Source organism: Mya arenaria, chromosome 4 (genome assembly GCF_026914265.1).
Source record: "Mya arenaria isolate MELC-2E11 chromosome 4, ASM2691426v1".
NCBI lineage: Eukaryota > Metazoa > Mollusca > Bivalvia > Myida > Myidae > Mya > Mya arenaria.
Genome location: NC_069125.1, coordinates 30426458 through 30445705, shown reverse-complemented (window position 1 = coordinate 30445705; position 19248 = coordinate 30426458). Strand labels below are relative to the sequence as shown.

Sequence of the window (19248 nt, the reverse complement as noted above, 5' to 3'; positions counted from 1 at the left end):
AAAACAGTGTTATAATAAGTATATTTTGAAACAATTAAGAATTCAGTTTTTTGAGCCTGAGTATGAAACTTAGATTCAAGAAGTTAATGAATACGGACCCAGGCTGTAAAACGCACGTGATGGTCAAAGTACTGAAAGCAATGAAGGTTGGTGCACCACTACCAATGTCTACTAAAATATGCACCGTGATATTTAGCTAAAAAAGATTCTACGATCCAAATAACCCATAAGATGTCTGGCGATTTGTCAAAACTTTTCTTCAAGGAAAAGACTCTTGAAATTTCCTCAAAATGCTGTTTCAAGGAAAGGAATCTTTATGGGTTTATTAAGAAATTGGCGAGAAAGAAGAACACTTACTGATATTTTGGTGAAGACGTACAGCAGAAGGGCAAGACCAGCGAGGTAAATCCGGATCCTCTGTCCACCAAAGCGGAGCTTCAGGTATCCAGGCATTGTGAACACCTGCATAGGTTAAAATGTGAACAATTCGTTGTATGGGCGATTCAGGGTTGATTCTTATTTTATGGGCGTCCATGCAGTATGATCGCTCGGCCGCGAGGAGCGCGCTAAATCCTTATACAGTCGAACCCCGTTGCCTCGAACTCGTTTGGCTTCTTCTTTGGCTCGAATTGGATGTTGAGGACCCATTTATTTATAACACAGGTGAGAATTCCAGCTTGGCTCGAATTTCCGAGACTCGAGGTATTTTAGCCGTTCACTGGGAGTTCGAGCCAACTTGGTACGACTGTATTTACATTTTCATTTTTTCATGACTTTATTTCTAATGATTAAAATGACTGTGATAGTAAAAGTTGTCGCGTTGATCAAGAAAATTATTAAAAAAATCATTCTTGTTTTACATATGCGTGAACCAGGTCTTTCAAGCGAAACTCCGCCAAAATAGGTCACAAAATGCCGACCGGTTCAAGCAAAATAAACACGATTCTTATCTTAAGAGAATCTAGTGCGATTGTAAATATATTATGTATAAACAACTTGATAATTTCTTCTACATCATTCTGCGTCTCGCTACAGACACGACTGACTTGGCGGTACAGAACATCAAGTGCGATTGTAAATATAATATACATATATACAATTGATAATTTCTTCCATAACATTCTGCGTCTCGCTACAGACACGACTGACTTGGCGGTACAGAACATCAAGTGCGATTGTAAATATAACATACATATATATAATTGATAATTTCTTCCATTACATTCTGCGTCTCCCTACAGACACGACGACAATTTATTTTTAACGAGAGATTAATGTTATTAAAAAGTAAGCTGACTGCAATTTTCTTAAAATATTTAACAAATACATTAAAGTGACACTCTTATTAAAAATCAATACATACACATGCATAACAAGCATACATTTTGACTAAATAATACTAAATAATACATTTATGGAAAATATTATATACTTATAACGAGATTGTAAGCGTGTATTTCATAGTTGAAAACGCAAAAATATTAAGTTATTGGTGAATGCTAATTGATTTACTGTGATCTTCTATAGTCTCATAAGGTAGAAATACCGTGTTTATGCTCTTTCAAATTAAACTCGGTATCTTTCATAAGAACCATTCTTTTCGACATGTATTCATCCTTTTTGTTATATAAAACATTTGTATTAATTGTGGTAATTTTATTTGGGAGTAAGGGTGCATCTTTAAGCTTGACTAGCTTTATAAACGTATGTACAGTTTGATTTACAATATCTGCCACAATGAGTTTGCATTGCAACTTAATAACTTACGCCAGATGCTATGTAGACTGGAACGAACAACCAGCCGAGCAATATGAGAATGAATATAGCCTGAAATGAAAAATGAATAATATAAAATAAATGGAAATATTCATATAAATCAAATTGCAATGCCTCCGGCATGTTTTATTTACTTACATGAGGACGTCACAAACTATTTTAGGTTTAAAGCTGCACTCTCACGGATTGAACGTTTTGACAGCTTTTCTATTTTTTGTCGTGGAACGAGCCAATTTATGCGAAAATATATGAACAACAGTCATATAAGACAGCTGACAATAAATAAGATCGCAGATTTTTATTTTTAAGTTCAAAGATTGATATTTTATGCCTTTTTCTTAAAGCGATAGTAACGGTTTTAGCCATAAAACATTAATTTTGGAACGTACATATGAAAACCTGCGATCTGATCGTTTGTCAGCAGTCTTTTATCACTGGTTTGCAGATATTTTCGCAAAAATTTGCTCATTCCAAGACAAAAATAAAAACAGTTGTTAAAACGGTAAATCTGTGAGAGAGCAACTTTAAAACTTACCAACGCTGTCGTTTATCACATTGTTTAATTATATATAAGTCTAAGTAATCGGCCCATTTTCTCTGAAATCAAAGTGAGAAAAAAAAATCCAGTTCAACTTACGTTGAGCTCGAAGACAGCAATACCGATGCCATTGGAAGCCCCTGAGCCAGCCAGACCGACAAAGTGGCCGCTCCCGATGTTACTGGCGAATAGGGAGGCTCCGATCTGTAATAAAATGGACACTATTTGATGTCACATAAAGCGTGAAACATAGAACTCAAATACGGTAACCACAGTGCCATTTATACGAGTATATGTCTCAGACATTGCCAGACCGACAAAGTGGCCGCTCCCGATGTTACTGGAGAATGGGGGTTTGGGTGGGGTGGGGTGGGGTGGGGTGGGGTACATAAATTGACACTTTTTGATGTTACATAGAGCTCAAAAACCGGTAATCACGATGCCATTATATCTCTGAGACACACACAGCCCGACACTATGGCCGCTTCCGATGTTATTAGGGAACAGAGAGGCACCTACCTGTAATGCAAATGAACATTTGTATGATATCTCTTTGAGCTAGAAATGTAGAGCTCAATAGTATTCAAAATGCCATCAGGTGGCCCAGACACGACATAACTGGCAACAGGTGTACCCACATTGAAAATGAACACTACTTGATGTCGACAGCAATTGTAACACAATTTGGTGTACGTGAACCCGCTGACTGACAGCGGTAGCTGATCTGTGTGGTACTTCAATAAAGAGGCTCCGACATGAAACCAACAATACTTATTGCCTGCAATCAGAGTTACAAAAGACAGAAAATTGCATCGTCATGGATGGCTCAGACCACCGATAGATAGTGGTACATCTTCTTATGATCTGTAATTGCGAATACGGAGAACCCTGGGTATTAACAATAGTTGTTGACACTTAATTCGAGAAAAACTTAGTTCTAAGATCATCGGCTCGACGGACTGATCGGTAGTAACCTTATAAACAGAGTTTTAGAAACTTTCCTTGAAGAAATAAAATTTATATACATGAGTGATCAATAATTACAACTAAATTAGATGGAACAATTCCGGCAAGCCCGACTTCTCCTGAAGTAACTGACCAAGATAGGTGAAAATCAACACTATTAGATTTCACTTAGAGCGAATAACAGTGTATGTATACCATGTAATAAATTGCGTCATAAATGCTACGTCGGAAGGCAAAAGATTGCATAAAATGAAGACTTTAAACAACGATAACTTACTATTTCTTCACCATTTCAAATGAAACATTGCGCAGTCTACGCCGCTTTCGGAGCCCTGCCTTTGGTCCTTTACCAAAGGGTGATTGAGGGTTTAGTTTCTTAAAACACTTCTACAAGCCTTTTCAAATTACGGCCGTCTGACGTATCACTGTCAAAACATTATTTTGGAAACAGGTTTGTCGAAGTATTTGGGGATATTAATTACCTAATCAAACTTCGGTAATCAAACGGAGGCGGGGCTCCTTAAGCGGCATAGACTGTCGTTTTTCTTAAATGGTCTAGTTAAAGAAAAGTTATCTTTGATTTAAGTCTTTATTTCAAGCAAAATGTTACCTTCCGACGTATCATAAATGACGTAATTTATCACGTTGTATACACACACTGAACAAGGGATCCCCTAGAAATAAAAACTAAGAGTAGTACACTTTTTGGCTCAGAGACAGCAATTGAAATGTTTTTTGGTTCCTCAGACCCAGCGAAGAACCTCTAAAAAGATGCGTTTATTCTCTCTCGATGTTACTGGCGAATGAGTGATTGATTAAGGTATATAAACTTAATCACGCCCTTTTTATTTTGTTAATTTCGATTGTTGAACGCGAAACGTTAAATGATGAATAGACAAGATAGGACTTTTTCGTTAGACACGTAATAATTTGATTTTAAGGTAAATATGTAATTTTAAAATATAATAAAAACAGCTGCTTAAGTCAACAATTAGCACACATGTGTGGACGTGATCGAAATTATAACAAGATGTGCTATTTATATTGTCAATAGACAATAAATGAGGTTTAAAATAACCATTGTGGAATTCGTTTCTTGCTGTCAGTAATTTGCATATAAAATATCAAACCATTGTATACGTGAGATTCGGAGCATGACGCCAACACACACACAAGAAGTTTTCTGCTTTTGAAAAGGTACAAGTTGAACGATTAAAGTAGTTTCCCATGCATACACAGGGTGGTTAAAGCATGGCCTAGGCCTTGAATCACACAAAAACGTCTCTAAAGAGTAAAGAGCAATAACCTTTATTTAACAAGAGGACAAGTTTTCGATGTATAAATAGAGTACACTAAATTGTAATTGAAAACGTCCTAAACAAATAAAGCATGTTTATTTTGGAAGGCTAATATAAGCAACTCGATACCAATTTCTGTTTACAAAGCGCCGAGTGCATGAATCCAGTGGCGGTTCCAGAAGTTAACCTTTGAGGGGGCATATCTTAGGGGCGTAAGCTTTCGACTTTTTATGTCTATTGACCGCCATGTCGGAGTCTTCTCTAGATTATTGGAGTTTGAGGAAGGTATGTCGTATGTTTATTGACCGCCTTGTTGGAGTCTTCTCCAGATTATTGGAGTTTTAGCAAGCTATGTCTATTGACCGCCCTGTTGGAGTCTTCTCCAGATTATTGGAGTTTAAGCAAGGTATGTCTATTGACCGCCCTGTTGGGGTCTTCTCCAGATTATTGGAGTTTTAGCAAGGTTTGTATATTGACCGCCCTGTAAGAGTCTCCTCTAGATTATCGGATTTTTAGCAAGGTATGTCTATTGACCGCCCTAACGGGGCCTTCTCCAGATTATTGGAGTTTTAGCAAGGTTTGTATATCAGCCCTGTTTGTATATCAGCGGTCAGCCCTGTAAGAGTCTCCTCTAGATTATTGGAGTTTTAGCAAGGTATGTCTATTGACCGCCCTGTTGGGGTCTTCTCCAGATTATTGGAGTTTTAGCAAGGTTTGTATATTGACCGCCCTGTAAGAGTCTCCTCTAGATTATTGGAGTTTTAGCAAGGTTTGTCTATTGACCGCTCTGTTAGAATCTTCTCCAGATTATTGAAGTTTTAGCAAAGGTAAGTCTATTGACCGCCCTGTTGGGGTCTTCTCCAGGTTATTGGAGTTTTAGTAAAGGTTTGTCTGTTGATCGCCCTGTTGGGGTCTTCTCCAGGTTATTGGAGTTTTAGCAAAGTTCTCCAGATTGTTGGAGTTTTAGCAAGGTAAGTCTATTGACCGCCCTGTAAGAGTCTCCTCTAGATGGTTGAAGTTTTAGCAAGGTATGTCTATTGACCGCCCTAACGGGGCCTTCTCCAGATTATTGGAGTGTTAGCAAGGTATGCCTTTTGACCGCCCTGTTACAGTCTTCTTCAGATTATTTGAGTTTTAGCAAGGTAAGTCTATTGACCGCCCTGTAAGAGTCTCCTCTAGATGATTGAAGTTTTATCAAGGTATGTCTATTGACCGCCATATCGGGGTCTTCTCCAGATTATTGGAGTGTTAGCAAGGTTTGACTTTTGACCGCCCTGTTACAGTCTTCTCCAGATTATTGGAGTGTTAGCAAGGTATGTCTTTTGACCGCCCTGTTACAGTCTTCTTCAGATTTTTTGAGTTTTAGCAAGGTATGTCTATTGACCGCTCTGTTAGAATCTTCTCCAGATTATTTGAGTTTTAGCAAGGTATTCTATTGACCGCCCTGTCGAGGCGAAACTTACCGGTATCCAGTGCATGCTTCGCCCGGCCAGGAAATATCCCTGAATGCTGCCCCTGTTCCGACATGACGACTGAAAAAATAAAAACAACAACATTCAAACACAATGGAAAATGTCACAGAAATATTTGGACATATTTGTATTACCAAATTTTATCCTGACTTTTACAGTTTAAGTATAAATGACCCATTGGGCTGGATCTGTAACGTTGAACAGATTCTATTCTGATTGACGTGTGTTTATTCGTTAAAGGCGCACACTATTATAAGTTACGGAGTTAGTAAGTAGGTGACCCGATATGGGATATACGGGACAAAGGAAACCATATCGGCTGAGAGCGAAGCCCCATATATCCCATATCGGCTGAGAGCGAAGCCCAATATATCCCATATCGGCTGAGAGCGAAGCCCCATATATCCCATATCGGGTCACCTTCAAACCCCGTAACGTATATATCAACTTATGGGAAATGTTTTATTTTTTCATCGGAATCGGAAAAATCATTTCAATCAATTAATCATTCAAGTCAGATGAATTTGCATGAGCCTATAGTGTGTGCCTTAAAACGATTTAAGGGGTTCAGTGTGTGTATACCACGTGATAAATTACGTCATATATGCTACGTCGGAAGGCAACATTTTACCTAAATTAAAGACTTAAATCAAAGATAACTTTTCTTTAACTACACCAATTTTAATAAAACAAAGGGCAGTCTATGCCGCTTACAGAGCCCCGCCTTCGTGTTATTGCAGAAGTTAATTAAGGTGATAAGTTTCATCAAACACTTCGACAAACCTGTTTCCAAAACAATGTTTTGACAGTGCTTCATCAGACGGCCGTATTGTGAAAAGGTTTGTCGAAGTGTTTTAAAAAACTAAACTTTCAATCAAACTCTGGTAAAGGACCGAAGACGGGGCTCCGTAAGCGGCGTAGACTGCGCTATATTCCATTTAAAATGGTGAAGAAATAGACGTGAAGTTATCTTTGTTTAAAGTCTTCATCCAAAGCAAAATATTGCCTTTCGACGTAGCATTTATGACGCAATTTATCACGTGGTATACACACACTGGGGTTTATCAGCAAATAAATTTGTTCTTCATCGGCTTAAGAATGCGATGATAAAAACGAGCGAACATGCTACTTAACACTTCATTCTTGAGAATGTGTTTTTTCAGCTGCAATCGTTTTGTCATGAATATTTTGATACGTTTGTTTGTGCACATATTGACAACTTTAAAATGCAAGTTGAGTCACTGTCAACGACAGAAGATCTAATTTCAATATCATACTGTGGTTTGTCCTTTAACAGGAGTTGGTTAGATTTTAGGATTGTGTCAAATAGTTATCGTTATGTTTACGCAAAGTTCATTCATGATAAATGTTTTGTTTTTGTTTTATTATAAAAGGGTGCGGTTTACTTAATACAGTTTTGTTTGAATGTTTTGCCAATACAAAACCCAAAACTCCTGTTTGACTTTGTGACTAACAAATGATACTTAATGATAATGAGAATTAAATAAATAACAAGCAGGTGCGGTTCAGGAGTTGACGTTAGAGGGGGGCGTAACTTAGTGGCGTAACCTTTTGACATCGCCCATCCCTGAGAACCTCAATCAATTTGGTTTAAAGTGTTGCAGGTCAGTTTGTGGGTGCCCTCTCATGAAAATTTTATCAATTTCTAGCCCAAAATGGTGCATTTTGGGCGTTTTTATTAATTGCACCTGTATTATTTATTTTACATATCAGTAGTCCGCACATAAATACCCTTCAAATGATACCAAAGGTATCATCAAAATTAATCAATAACGTTAATGGAGTTATCAAAGAATAAGGCGTGAAAAATAATGTTTGTGTCCGTATTCTCGAACTATTTCATTTTTTGCCCCGACCCTAGACCCCCTTATTGTCCTGAGAATTTTTCATCATTGATTTTTTTAAAAGTCAAAAATAAAGGGTTTTTGACCTATTAACGATACCAGTATGTTTGTACGGATTTTATAGGTGTTATTAAGCATATAATTCATAGTTAATGATAACAGAAAAATCTCAAGAAAAAAGGCCTAATAATTTTTTATTTTTTTTTAAATTTTCCGATCTTCCTTCCCTATTAAGTTGGGAGCATAACACCGACAACAAATATTTCATTTATTTATGCCTTAGCTTATTTAATAGACGGATCATTGAAAACATTCAATCTGAACTCTTTAAATTTCGTTATCATTTCTACCTTCCTTATCTCAATGACAGTCGAAAACTGTCTACGTGATATATCATGCTAAATTCTTTCGTTGACAGTATTTACTTAAGTTAAGAATGCAAACAAATAATCTCCCACCTTAAACATTCTCGATCTTACGTACATATCTAATGTCTTAGCTGTTATCATCTTTGCTTCTGAATTTGATAAATACCTACTGGATGGGTTATTTTGAAATTTGGTCATTAACCGGACAAGGCCAGCCTTTTCTGGTTGTTCCTGGTTCATTTGAGGTCATAGATATTAAGTTATGAACTATTTAGGTATTCGGTATGGTGACATACTTCATACTTTATTGAAATGACGATGATGATGATGATGATGATGATGATGATGATGATGATGATGATGATGATGATGATGATGAACAACTGGTATGCATTTATATGATGACGATGATGATGATGATGATGATAATGATGATGATGATGATGATGGTGGTGATGGTGGTGATGGTGATGATGATGGTGGTGGTGGTGGTGATGGTGGTAGAGATGATGATGATGATGATGATGATGATGATGATGATGATGATGATGATGATGATGATGATGATGATGATGATGATGATGATGATGATGATGATGATGATGATGATGATGATGATGATGATGATGATGATGATGATGATGATGATGAACAACTGGTATGCATTTATATAAAAGGATTTTACAAATATGTTAGTATGTGACAAATTAATGAATAATAAACAGCCAGTACGTGGAGCGGATAAAACGCTATTTGAAGATGTAGCCAAGGATGACTGTTTATTATCTCTTGTAAGTTTAAAGGATGCAGCGAAGGGTGTTTTCAATTTCTTTATTGACAACGGGTCAGGCGTTGATGCTTTTAATAAGAGGTTGATATACAAGGCAAACAATGCTTGACCCCAGATTGAACGACATTATTCTAACATAAATTGCTAGCCTCCACATTTGTAAAGACATTAAACGAAATTTAAGGGTACCCCAACTTTATGTTAAAATTGACTGGCTGTTTTCGAATTCCAAAACTAAAATTGTTAAATAGTAAATTTGTAAGAATATATTGCCATCACTTTTATTTTAGAAACTATGCCTCTTAAAATTACGTTGAAAGCACGTAGCAATATATGAGGTGATTGCTCTTATTAGAATATTACATACATGAGCTTGAATACGCTCAAGTTGAATCAGAATTGTTAAATGATAACGTAAACGTCTACGTCTATAAACATACGACAATTTGTATAAAAAAATACATTTAGACAGAAACGCCAACATTAATGGACACAGTCGTTGACTGTATCATTTTTATGGAGCAGCTTCTATGGAGTCGAAACTCGCTCTGTCGAACTCTGTTAATTCGAATTTCTGGTTATATATTCTGGAACTTTTTAATAATGTCTTGGGTCAATTCATACACGTTTTTTTTTATTTCGGTTTTATTGAATGTTCGTTAGTTATCTCGAAGTATTTTTCGAGGTCTCATTGACTTCGACATAGCGAGTTTTGACTGTAGTGACTAAAAGTCTCGAACAACCATGTGCATAATACAATATCAACGGGGCAGTTGAAATAATGTATTCGCTGACATGGATCTTCTAGTTTGAGCTAAAATACATATTAAAGGGACACAATGATAGGTTAATGGAAATAAATTTATTTTTATTTCCAATGCTTTATTATGTTAAATTCATTTGACTTAAATGATAAAAACAAAACAACATATGATTTAGGCACAACTTAAAAACTATATTCCTTCATTAAAGAGGTTTTTTAAAAAAAATAATAATATCTACCTGATCAAAAGTTCCCCAGTTAAAAAAGTGGCAAAACATCGCTATTTTTATCTGTACCAAAATCATACGCATTTTTGTTTGTTTTGATCAATTAAGTCAAAATTTATGTCACATTAGATAAACACGAATATGGATTATTAATTTATACTTTTCTGCAACAACCTATATTGTGCGCCTTTATTGTACTTTGATAATTTTATTTTTACATTTGTAGAGGAATGTAAAATTAACTCGGTGACAACGTTCACCCGATGTATATTCATCCATCGTTAAGATATCAATTTGTTCTACTCCAATTTTTGACGTGAGCGATCATAAATTGCCTCAGGATGAATAATTCAAGCATTCTCGTTTAATCATGACAGAGAGGTAATGAGTTTCTTGAAATCAGTATTATTTAACCGCTTTTTCGGTATTCGTATCGGCATATTCTATACTATTATAAATTATATGCTTACCGGTGGTTTTTAGAGTTTTTTTTCTGTGATATGAAAAAAGATATTTCACTGTTTCAAACAGTAAAAATATCGATTTGATAATTTTCACTGTTATGAAATTTTTAACCCATTCTGCTATCCAAAACAAATATCAGCGCACACAGGACTGGGACATAATATCGACGACGTCATTTCCGAAATGACGTTACGTGCGCATACAGTTTTGCTCGTTTTTATCTAATAAAATACAATTAAATGTCTTTTAATACCAATTTTAGGCCAATAATAAAAGAAGAACATGTTTGTTTCAGTTTAAGATTGCAATATATTTCACCTCGTCAGTACCACAAGTGAATATCTAACTCGTGGCTTTCCTCGTCGTGAAATATAGTTTTTGGTGCTCACTCGGTAAAATATATCACAATCTCACGCTATAGAAAACAATTATCCTCTCTCTATATATATATGTATATATGTAAGGCATTTTTTAAATGAGTATTATTTAACCAACTTTCGATTTCGTCTCAAATCTGTGATGTGTATGTTTTTTTATTGTCAAATATAGACAATTACACAAGTGGAGTTTTTTTTTAGCAAAAATGACAAGTATTTAACCAAATTTCTATTTTATCGAAAATCTGTGTTTTTCAGGTGTTCGTTTGATCATTTTTATACTACAATATATGGAGGGCCTTTTTTAAATCACTTTTATTTACCCAATATTCGATTTCCTTTAAAATCTGTGCTTATCTCATGTGCATGCCATTTGTTTTACTTGCATATATGCAAACAACTGTATATTTTGTTTACGAATAAATGATCATGCTTAAAGATTAGATAAAGGCAACTTGAATAGAAAATGCTAATCTTTGCAAAGTGAAGTTCTAAAAGAAGTGCACACTTTTTTAGTTTTCGATTACATTATACGCACATTGAAGATGCATCGATGCATTTTGATATATTGAAATTAAGAACAATTTATTATTTCCGTATATAGACTTCGAGTATTTCTGGAATTTATTCGAGGTTTTACAAAAAGATAAACCACGTGTTTCAATTTGGAAAGGCATTTTATTTCTTGTTGCAAGAAGCTATATTTCCATTCAAAAAATGAACAATAACTGAAAAATGAAATGCACGTATTCGTCTGAATAGGATTTTGTATATACATGTACCCCTAAAATTGCTAATAATATCACAACGAAGAGTAGGAAACTTAACATGATCTATATTTTCTCATGCATAAAGGTTGATGATTTATGTTGTGACTGATAATTTAAAGCTGCAGTCCCACAGAGTTACCGTTTTGACAAAGTTTTTTTTTTCTTTTTTCTTCTTACACATGATACCAGAGAATTCACTGAGTATAAATGTATCAAAATGTAGAAAAATGACATGAAAAAAGATGAGATTTAACACAGTAAGTCTGCCCAGCCCTGTTCAGAGTCTTACGACGGACCCTGCCTATAATGTGCTTTTCGCGTAAATATCTGAAAACCTGTGATATAAGACTGCTGACAAAAGATTACATCTCAGTTTTTTTTCATATTTACGTTCGAAAATTAATGTTTTATGGCTAAAAGCGTTTATAACGCTTTAAGAAAAAAAATGCATAAACCATCATTTCTTGAACATAAATATGAAAATCTGCGATCTTATTTTTGTCAACAGCCTTATATCACCGGTTTCCATGCATTTCTGCCAAAAAATGACTCGTTCTAAGGAATAAAAATAAGTTGTCAAAATGTTCAATCTGTGGGAATGCAGCTCTAACAGATAAATTATATGCCGATTTTTTTCTATTCGGTAAATTGTAAAATGAAAATTTCCTCTTTTGCAATTAAAAAACACAACTGAAATCAACTCATTTGCTGGATCACGATATACCAGTTACAGTATGGAAATAAGTGGTTTATGGCAATTGTATATTTTCACTGAAACAGTTAATGGTTTCTCCCTTTCAAAGGTTAAATGACACTATTTTTAAAAAGTAGCAAAATTACTTACCCATAACCCTACAAATATAACGGCCGCAAAATATCCAAGAATGACGAGAATATCTCCCCAATGTAGCGAGGTGGCTACCATGTTTGTTAAATCTCTTTAAATCTATACATGGGCTTGTAAATGTTTAAGTCATTAATGTTCACTCAACTTAAGTGCACCTATCTCTTTTCACGGCTGGTTGGTTTAGTGTTAGCGAGACGCTAGCTATTCAATATTCAAGGTTCTTTAAAGTTTGTTTATGCCTTAGTATTTGATGGCTTCAAACTGGGTCATTTAAGGTGCAACTTATAGAGAAAAAGTACTTAACAAGCACTCCTAAGAGTGCCAACCCTCGTAAAAAATATCTACACACGGGCAAGTATTTTTGAAAGTTTATAAGGGGCTAAATATTTTGATAAATTATTATAAAATTGTGACATTTTTTTCTTTTCAGCCGTTTTTCTCTTTTCAACAAATGGGAGTTGCTGGGTTTAAAAATAAATAAATCTACAGCATTGCCTGTTTTCTGCATTGCTTTATCTTCGCCCTTTGTTAATGCATATTGCCATCGCCGGATCGATTTACATTTAATCATTTAGATGAGCACTTACATTCAACAATTTCCATTAAACAGATTACAACCGCCAAATTCCGATTCATTCATTAATTAGTTTTATAACAAGGCTTATTTAGAAGCTCGTACACGCGGACTGATGAGTATAAAGTCATTTCGCGCTGAACACTAAAAAATAAAAATTTGTATTTGGTCATCTGGACAATTAAGTCAGCGACGGGCTGCGCTATAACTATAACTAAATATTTCATTTGATAGGGCTTTATTTATCTAGATTACGTTTCCCCGTCTGCATCTATATCACAAAATACGTACGTTTCTGTTTGCTGTGATTTGGTGCTCAGGACAAATTTTAATATAATTTGTGTCTGTGACATACCCGGTAGCGTCATCTCAAAACATGAACGTTTAAGTTTTGCTTTTTTCATGACACTTTACAAAGCTATTTTGTCAAAATATGTTATGATCCTAAGACATGTCAATGTTTACACGACTCTATTATCCAACAAATCTGTACAAACGATCTCGTACATGCGCACATTTTGTCACCGTTTGCTTTCATCAGAACTCATGACAGCTGTTTCTTGATTATAGTTAAATCAGGGCTATGACATGCAAGGGCGACATGCAATGGCACTTCCAAGCTAGAGACAAAGAGCGGGTATAATGATAAAAAGTAAGTATGACTTAGTTATTTTTACCTAATGTCACGATTATGAGTGCTTATTTGAGCATTCGGGGAACAAAGTGCCATATCAATATGTTTAATCTTCACACGAATTGCGTTTATTTAATAAACATACTGTTTATTGAGTAATAAGAAAGATTCTCCCATGAAACACATGCATGTTTACGAACGAAAGAATAATATAATCAATTTTCAGCTGAATTTCACTAATTTAAAGAAGATTACATTTAATAAAAAACAACAGTATCATCCATAGCTTTTATTTTGTTTGGAATGAATAAGACCGCTTGTTTACCGGAATAAGCATATGCATACTCCATTTTATGGGTTGAATTGGACCCAGGGAGCTTGAGACGAAGCGTGCTATAGCATACCGGGTAGCTATTATGTTAATCTCGTCTATGTCTAAAAAAGTACACTTCTTTTTTACATTCAACGAGCGGCTTGTTTTTCAAACATGTCTGCACGTACCGGTAGCTATTTTCAACGCCTCTTATTGCATTGCTCATGACAAAGCTTTTTGCAAACATACACCGTATTTAGATCTTGTTTTTTAAGAGATACCGGGTATATTCTTGAACGCCTAATTTGTCAATTTCTGTGTCTGCTTGGTATATGCTTTCATTTAAGCTCACGACAGCTGTTTGTCAATCAGTTTTATTTCGTTGCTGTAACAGCTTTTCTTCTTTCCTTAATTGCTTCTATATCTCAAAACACTGAAGTAAATATATGTGTTGCTACATCACTACGCCAAACATAGATGGCACTCGTTTCTATGGCATACCCGGTATCTATTTTTGAACTCGTTAATGTATAAATAATTAAATACATATTTACGTTTATTATATTGCTTTCCGGTGATTTATGGAGATTAATTAGTGAAATAATAATAATATTTCACTGTTTCTAACAGTGGAAATATCAATTTGAAATTTAACCCGGTGAAATATATTGCGATCTTACACCGGAACAAACAACTATCCTTAAATAGTTTTATGTTTCACTATCAGCTGGCTCTCTGGTTTTTAGACATATTTGGATATCGTTTGACAGGACATACCGATGGTTGTTTTTCAACGCGACTGTATCACTGTGTATCTCAACACGTACGTTAAGCTTAGATATTTTGTTTCACTTGTACTAAGGACATTTTCAGTCATGTCCAGACCTTTATCCATTCCGAATTATATGTCCGATAGTACGTACGTTTATGTTTTAGTTTCTTTGAGCGACCCGATTTTTAATCAATTGAAATCTCATTTCTACGACAAAACACGTTGAACGTTTCTGTACAGCTTTCAACAGTTTTCAAGCTGTTTTAGAATAATTTTAATCACGTTTCCAAGGTTGAAAGTACAACACAGATATTCGCTGAAGCTGTTCTCATCTAAAGCAACGACCTGGATCAAAATATCTTGTTTAAAATCAAATGTGTTTAATTTTTTTTTAGAGGCAGACGACTTGAATCGCAATAGCCCTATCCGCGAGGCAGCAAAATTAAAGGGACCTAGATGGCACTCTATGCCAATGAACCGTTGTGGTGCGTAGCTGTGTGAAGTTAGCTAAACATACGACATTGGACATTGGACATTCAAAATCGAATGTTGTGCTGGCACGACATTGGACATTCAAAAGTGAAAGTCGTGCTAGCACGACATTAGACATTGGACATTCAAAAATGAATGTCGTGCCAGCACGACATTGGACATTGGACATTGGAATTTCAAAAATGAATGTCGTGCTAGCACGACATTGGACATTAGACATTCAAAATCGAATGTTGTGCTGGCACGACATTGGACATTCAAAAATGAATGTCGTGCCAGCACGACATTGGACATTGGAATTTCAAAAATGAATGTCGTGCTAGCATGTCCAACATTCGATTTTGAATGTCCAATGTCCAATGTCGTGCTAGTACGACATTCATTTTGAAATCCCAATGTCCAATGTCGTGCTGGCACGACATTCATTTTTGAATGTCCAATGGCCAATGTCGTGCTAGCACGACTTTCACTTTTGAATGTCCAATGTCGTGCCAGCACAACATTCGATTCTGAATGTCCAATGTCCAATGTCGTGCCAGCACAGCATTCGATTTTGAATGTCTAATGTCCAATGTCGTGCTAGCACGACATTCATTTTTGAAATTCCAATGTCTGATGTCCAATGTCGTGCTGGCACGACATTCATTTTTGAATGTCCAATGTCTAATGTCGTGCTAGCACGTCTTCCACCTTTGAATGTCCAATGTCGTGCCAGCACAGCATTCGATTTTGAATGTCCAATGTCCAATGTCGTGCTAGCACGACATTCATTTTTGAAATCCCAATGTCCAATGTCGTGCCAGCACAACATTCAGTTTTGAATGTCCAATTTCCAATGTCGTGCCAGCACAACATTCGATATTGAATGTCCAATGTCGTGCCAGCACGACATTTATTTTTGAAATCCCAATGTCCAATGTCCAATGTCGTGCTGGCACGACATTCATTTTTGAATGTCCATTGTCCAATGTCGTGCCAGCAAGACTTTCAATTTTGAAATCCCAATGTCCAATGTCCAATATCTTGCTGGCACGACATTCATTTTTGAATGTCCAATGTCCAATGTCGTGCTAGCACGACTTTCACTTTTGAATGTCCAATGTCGTGCCAGCACAACATTCGATTCTGAATGTCCAATGTCCAATGTTGTGCCAGCACGACATTCATTTTTGAAATCCCAATGTCCAATGTCGTGCCAGCACAACATTCATTTTTGAATGTCCAATGTCCAATGTCGTGCTAGCACGACTTTCAATTTTGAATGTCCAATGTCCATTGTCGTGCCAGCACAACATTCGATCTTGAATGTCCAATGTCCAATGTCGTATGTTTAGCTAACTTCACACAGCTGTGGTGCGTTCGGTATAAAACAACTTTAGCGATGCATCCCGGACAGTTGTTTTCCAACGCGTCTATACTTCAAACACGAGGTTTCTGCTTCCAAACTTTATCACGTTAGAAGCTGTTTTTCAAATATGTTTAAATATCATACCTATATTATAAATTCACCGTAGTTGTTTTTAATGTAGTTTTGGCTTCCGTAACTTTAATGTAGATATTTACTTTTTTATGTCTACTACACATTAAAGTTATGGCGTAACCTCCATACCAATGTCATCCAGAATCAACTGCCTATAATGATCCAATTTAATGGAAGGCAATCACATGATCGTGATGACGACGATTGATTCTAACTTTAGCATCGGCTTCGCATTGTTTATTTAGTTGAAACCAATTGTTGTTAAGTTGAAATTAAAATATTCCAAATTTGTTATCTGTTAGATTTCTAATCATTCAAAATAGAAAAAAAAAAACAGCTGAATAAACTTAACATTTTAGGTTACGTGGGGTATTTTCGAAAATTCTTGTTATCACGTGATTAAATTTGAACTATGACCTAATTACGGAATGTTTATAATCGGATTTATTATAAAGGTAACACACCTATCTATTAAGCGTTTTTTGTTTTGAAAATGCGTTTGTGAACTACATCTTAGCTGATTTACCTGAAATTATAGTTATTTTGTCTGTACAATGCATCTAAGTGATATAGCAGCGTGGCATACATATGTCACGATTTCTGGATGGGTTTTGATGCGGCGTTCTCTTCAACGGACATGTCCCAAAATGTAATTTATAACGTGTTCGCTGAAGTTCTTTAGCTATTTCAATGCGACTGTATTTTAACAAGAGACTGTATCCCACCACTATTTATTCAATAATGTTTTTATCTCGTTTCTACGGACGTTCCGATTGCGAACTCGCTTTTCTACTCTTTTTCCTATGAAAAAAAATGCATTAGAAGTAATAATTATCCATGTTCTTGGATAATACATGACACGTTTTCGAATATCATTCTGATTTCTATTTATAATGTCTAAATTAATTCTAAATTGTAAACTTTTGTTTTTAATTAAAAAATAATTTTGACAAACATTAATTTTGGTTCAAGTCTTAAACATTCTCATAACACGAACCAGAGTTGTCAACCCGGCACACCACAGTCAACCTGTTATCTAGGGATAAAACGATGATCGAGTATTGTCGAAAGTCGATTATTTGTGTCCGAGGTCGGCGATAATCGATTTCATTATTCCATAATCGATTATCGCTAATGTACGGCAAAGGGAAGTAACCGTGTTGTGTATGTACTGATTTTCTTTAAAACGGGAAAAGGTACGGACTTAAATGGCCTTTTTAAAGTAAAAACATATCTTCATTGTAATATCAAATATAAAAAAAATTATCAAGTAAAAATGATTATTCATTCAGCATTTCCCCATTGATATCTTGTTGGAAAAATATTAAATTCATTTCAACATGATGTCATGATTATTGATAAGTATTTCATGTAAAAGATTGGAACATTTTTTCAAATGCTACATGTAAATACATTTTGTACTTCATTTTTGTTCCAAATTATGTAATATCTGTTTTAAAGTGATGGAAATGCTGATAATTATGTAAATAATTCATCAGTTTATGGTTGATCTTTTTAATAAATATAAAACTACTGTCTGGTATATACTTGTAGTGTGGAAAAATCAAGTTTGAATTCTCAATTATTTTAGAATTTAGTTATCTCCTAAAAACATTTTACTAAATTATCAATTGTAACTTGGAATGTATAACAAAACAGCATATAAAACATAACTGATTGTAATATGTTCATTCATTTAAAGACATGTATGTACAAACCAATATTGTTTTTGATATATTTGTAATATATTCACTTGTTCCGTTTGGATTATATAATCGATGATTGATCGAAATGGCTCGTCCGATTATTTTCGATGAGCGATTATGACTTTGGTCCGATTTTCAATCCCTACAGTGTTAGCGGTTGACAATATGCCAATTGTAAAGAAGGCAATACAGAGAGGGTGATTTCATCGCATTCGGAACATTTCGGCCATTTCCCATCGAAAAGAACCAAGGATGTATATGGACGGATTACAATGTCAGAAATAATAACATTTATCTACGCTGCAGGCAGATCGCGTTGAAATTTCAATTAGCTGTTAAACTTAATGACTTTACTCTTGGGAATCTGAATTATTCATGCAATAATACACTTAACTAACAATCAATTTAAACGTAGTTGTTCAAAAAACACGTTTAAATCATAAAATACTATTATTCAACTACTTCTACTAATAAACAGGCATACATCCGATGTTGTTTTCGATGTAAAATGGCCAAGATGTTGCGAATGAATTCCGCGTTGGCGGACAGTTTCTGTATTGTAACTAAATAACTGAAAAAAAGAAACTTACGATTATTCCGACGAGGATAACGGCGGTAAAATATCCGAGGATGACTAGAATGTCTCCCCAGTGAAGCGCTGTTTTAACCATGGTCGTTACTCAACGTTTTACAGTCGTCGATCCAGTACTCGTTACTCTTATATCGTTAGATATTACCAATCTTTCTCCAATTTG

General features: G+C 35.3%; 1 protein-coding gene across 1 annotated transcript in view; it reads right to left on the bottom strand.

Moving 5' to 3' along the window:
* Nucleotides 1-12690, bottom strand: part of LOC128232114 (sodium/glucose cotransporter 4-like) — a 32499-nt gene extending 19809 nt beyond the window's left edge. Inside the window, exons 1-5 of the mRNA XM_052945480.1 lie at nucleotides 12520-12690; nucleotides 6042-6110; nucleotides 2414-2518; nucleotides 1768-1827; nucleotides 358-462 (exon numbers count right to left, since the gene is read on the bottom strand). Of these exons, the coding sequence (XP_052801440.1) occupies nucleotides 358-462; nucleotides 1768-1827; nucleotides 2414-2518; nucleotides 6042-6110; nucleotides 12520-12600 (420 nt within the window). The 5' untranslated portion in view covers nucleotides 12601-12690. The remainder of the gene's footprint in view (nucleotides 1-357; nucleotides 463-1767; nucleotides 1828-2413; nucleotides 2519-6041; nucleotides 6111-12519) is intronic.
* Nucleotides 12691-19248: the final 6558 nt, after the last annotated feature.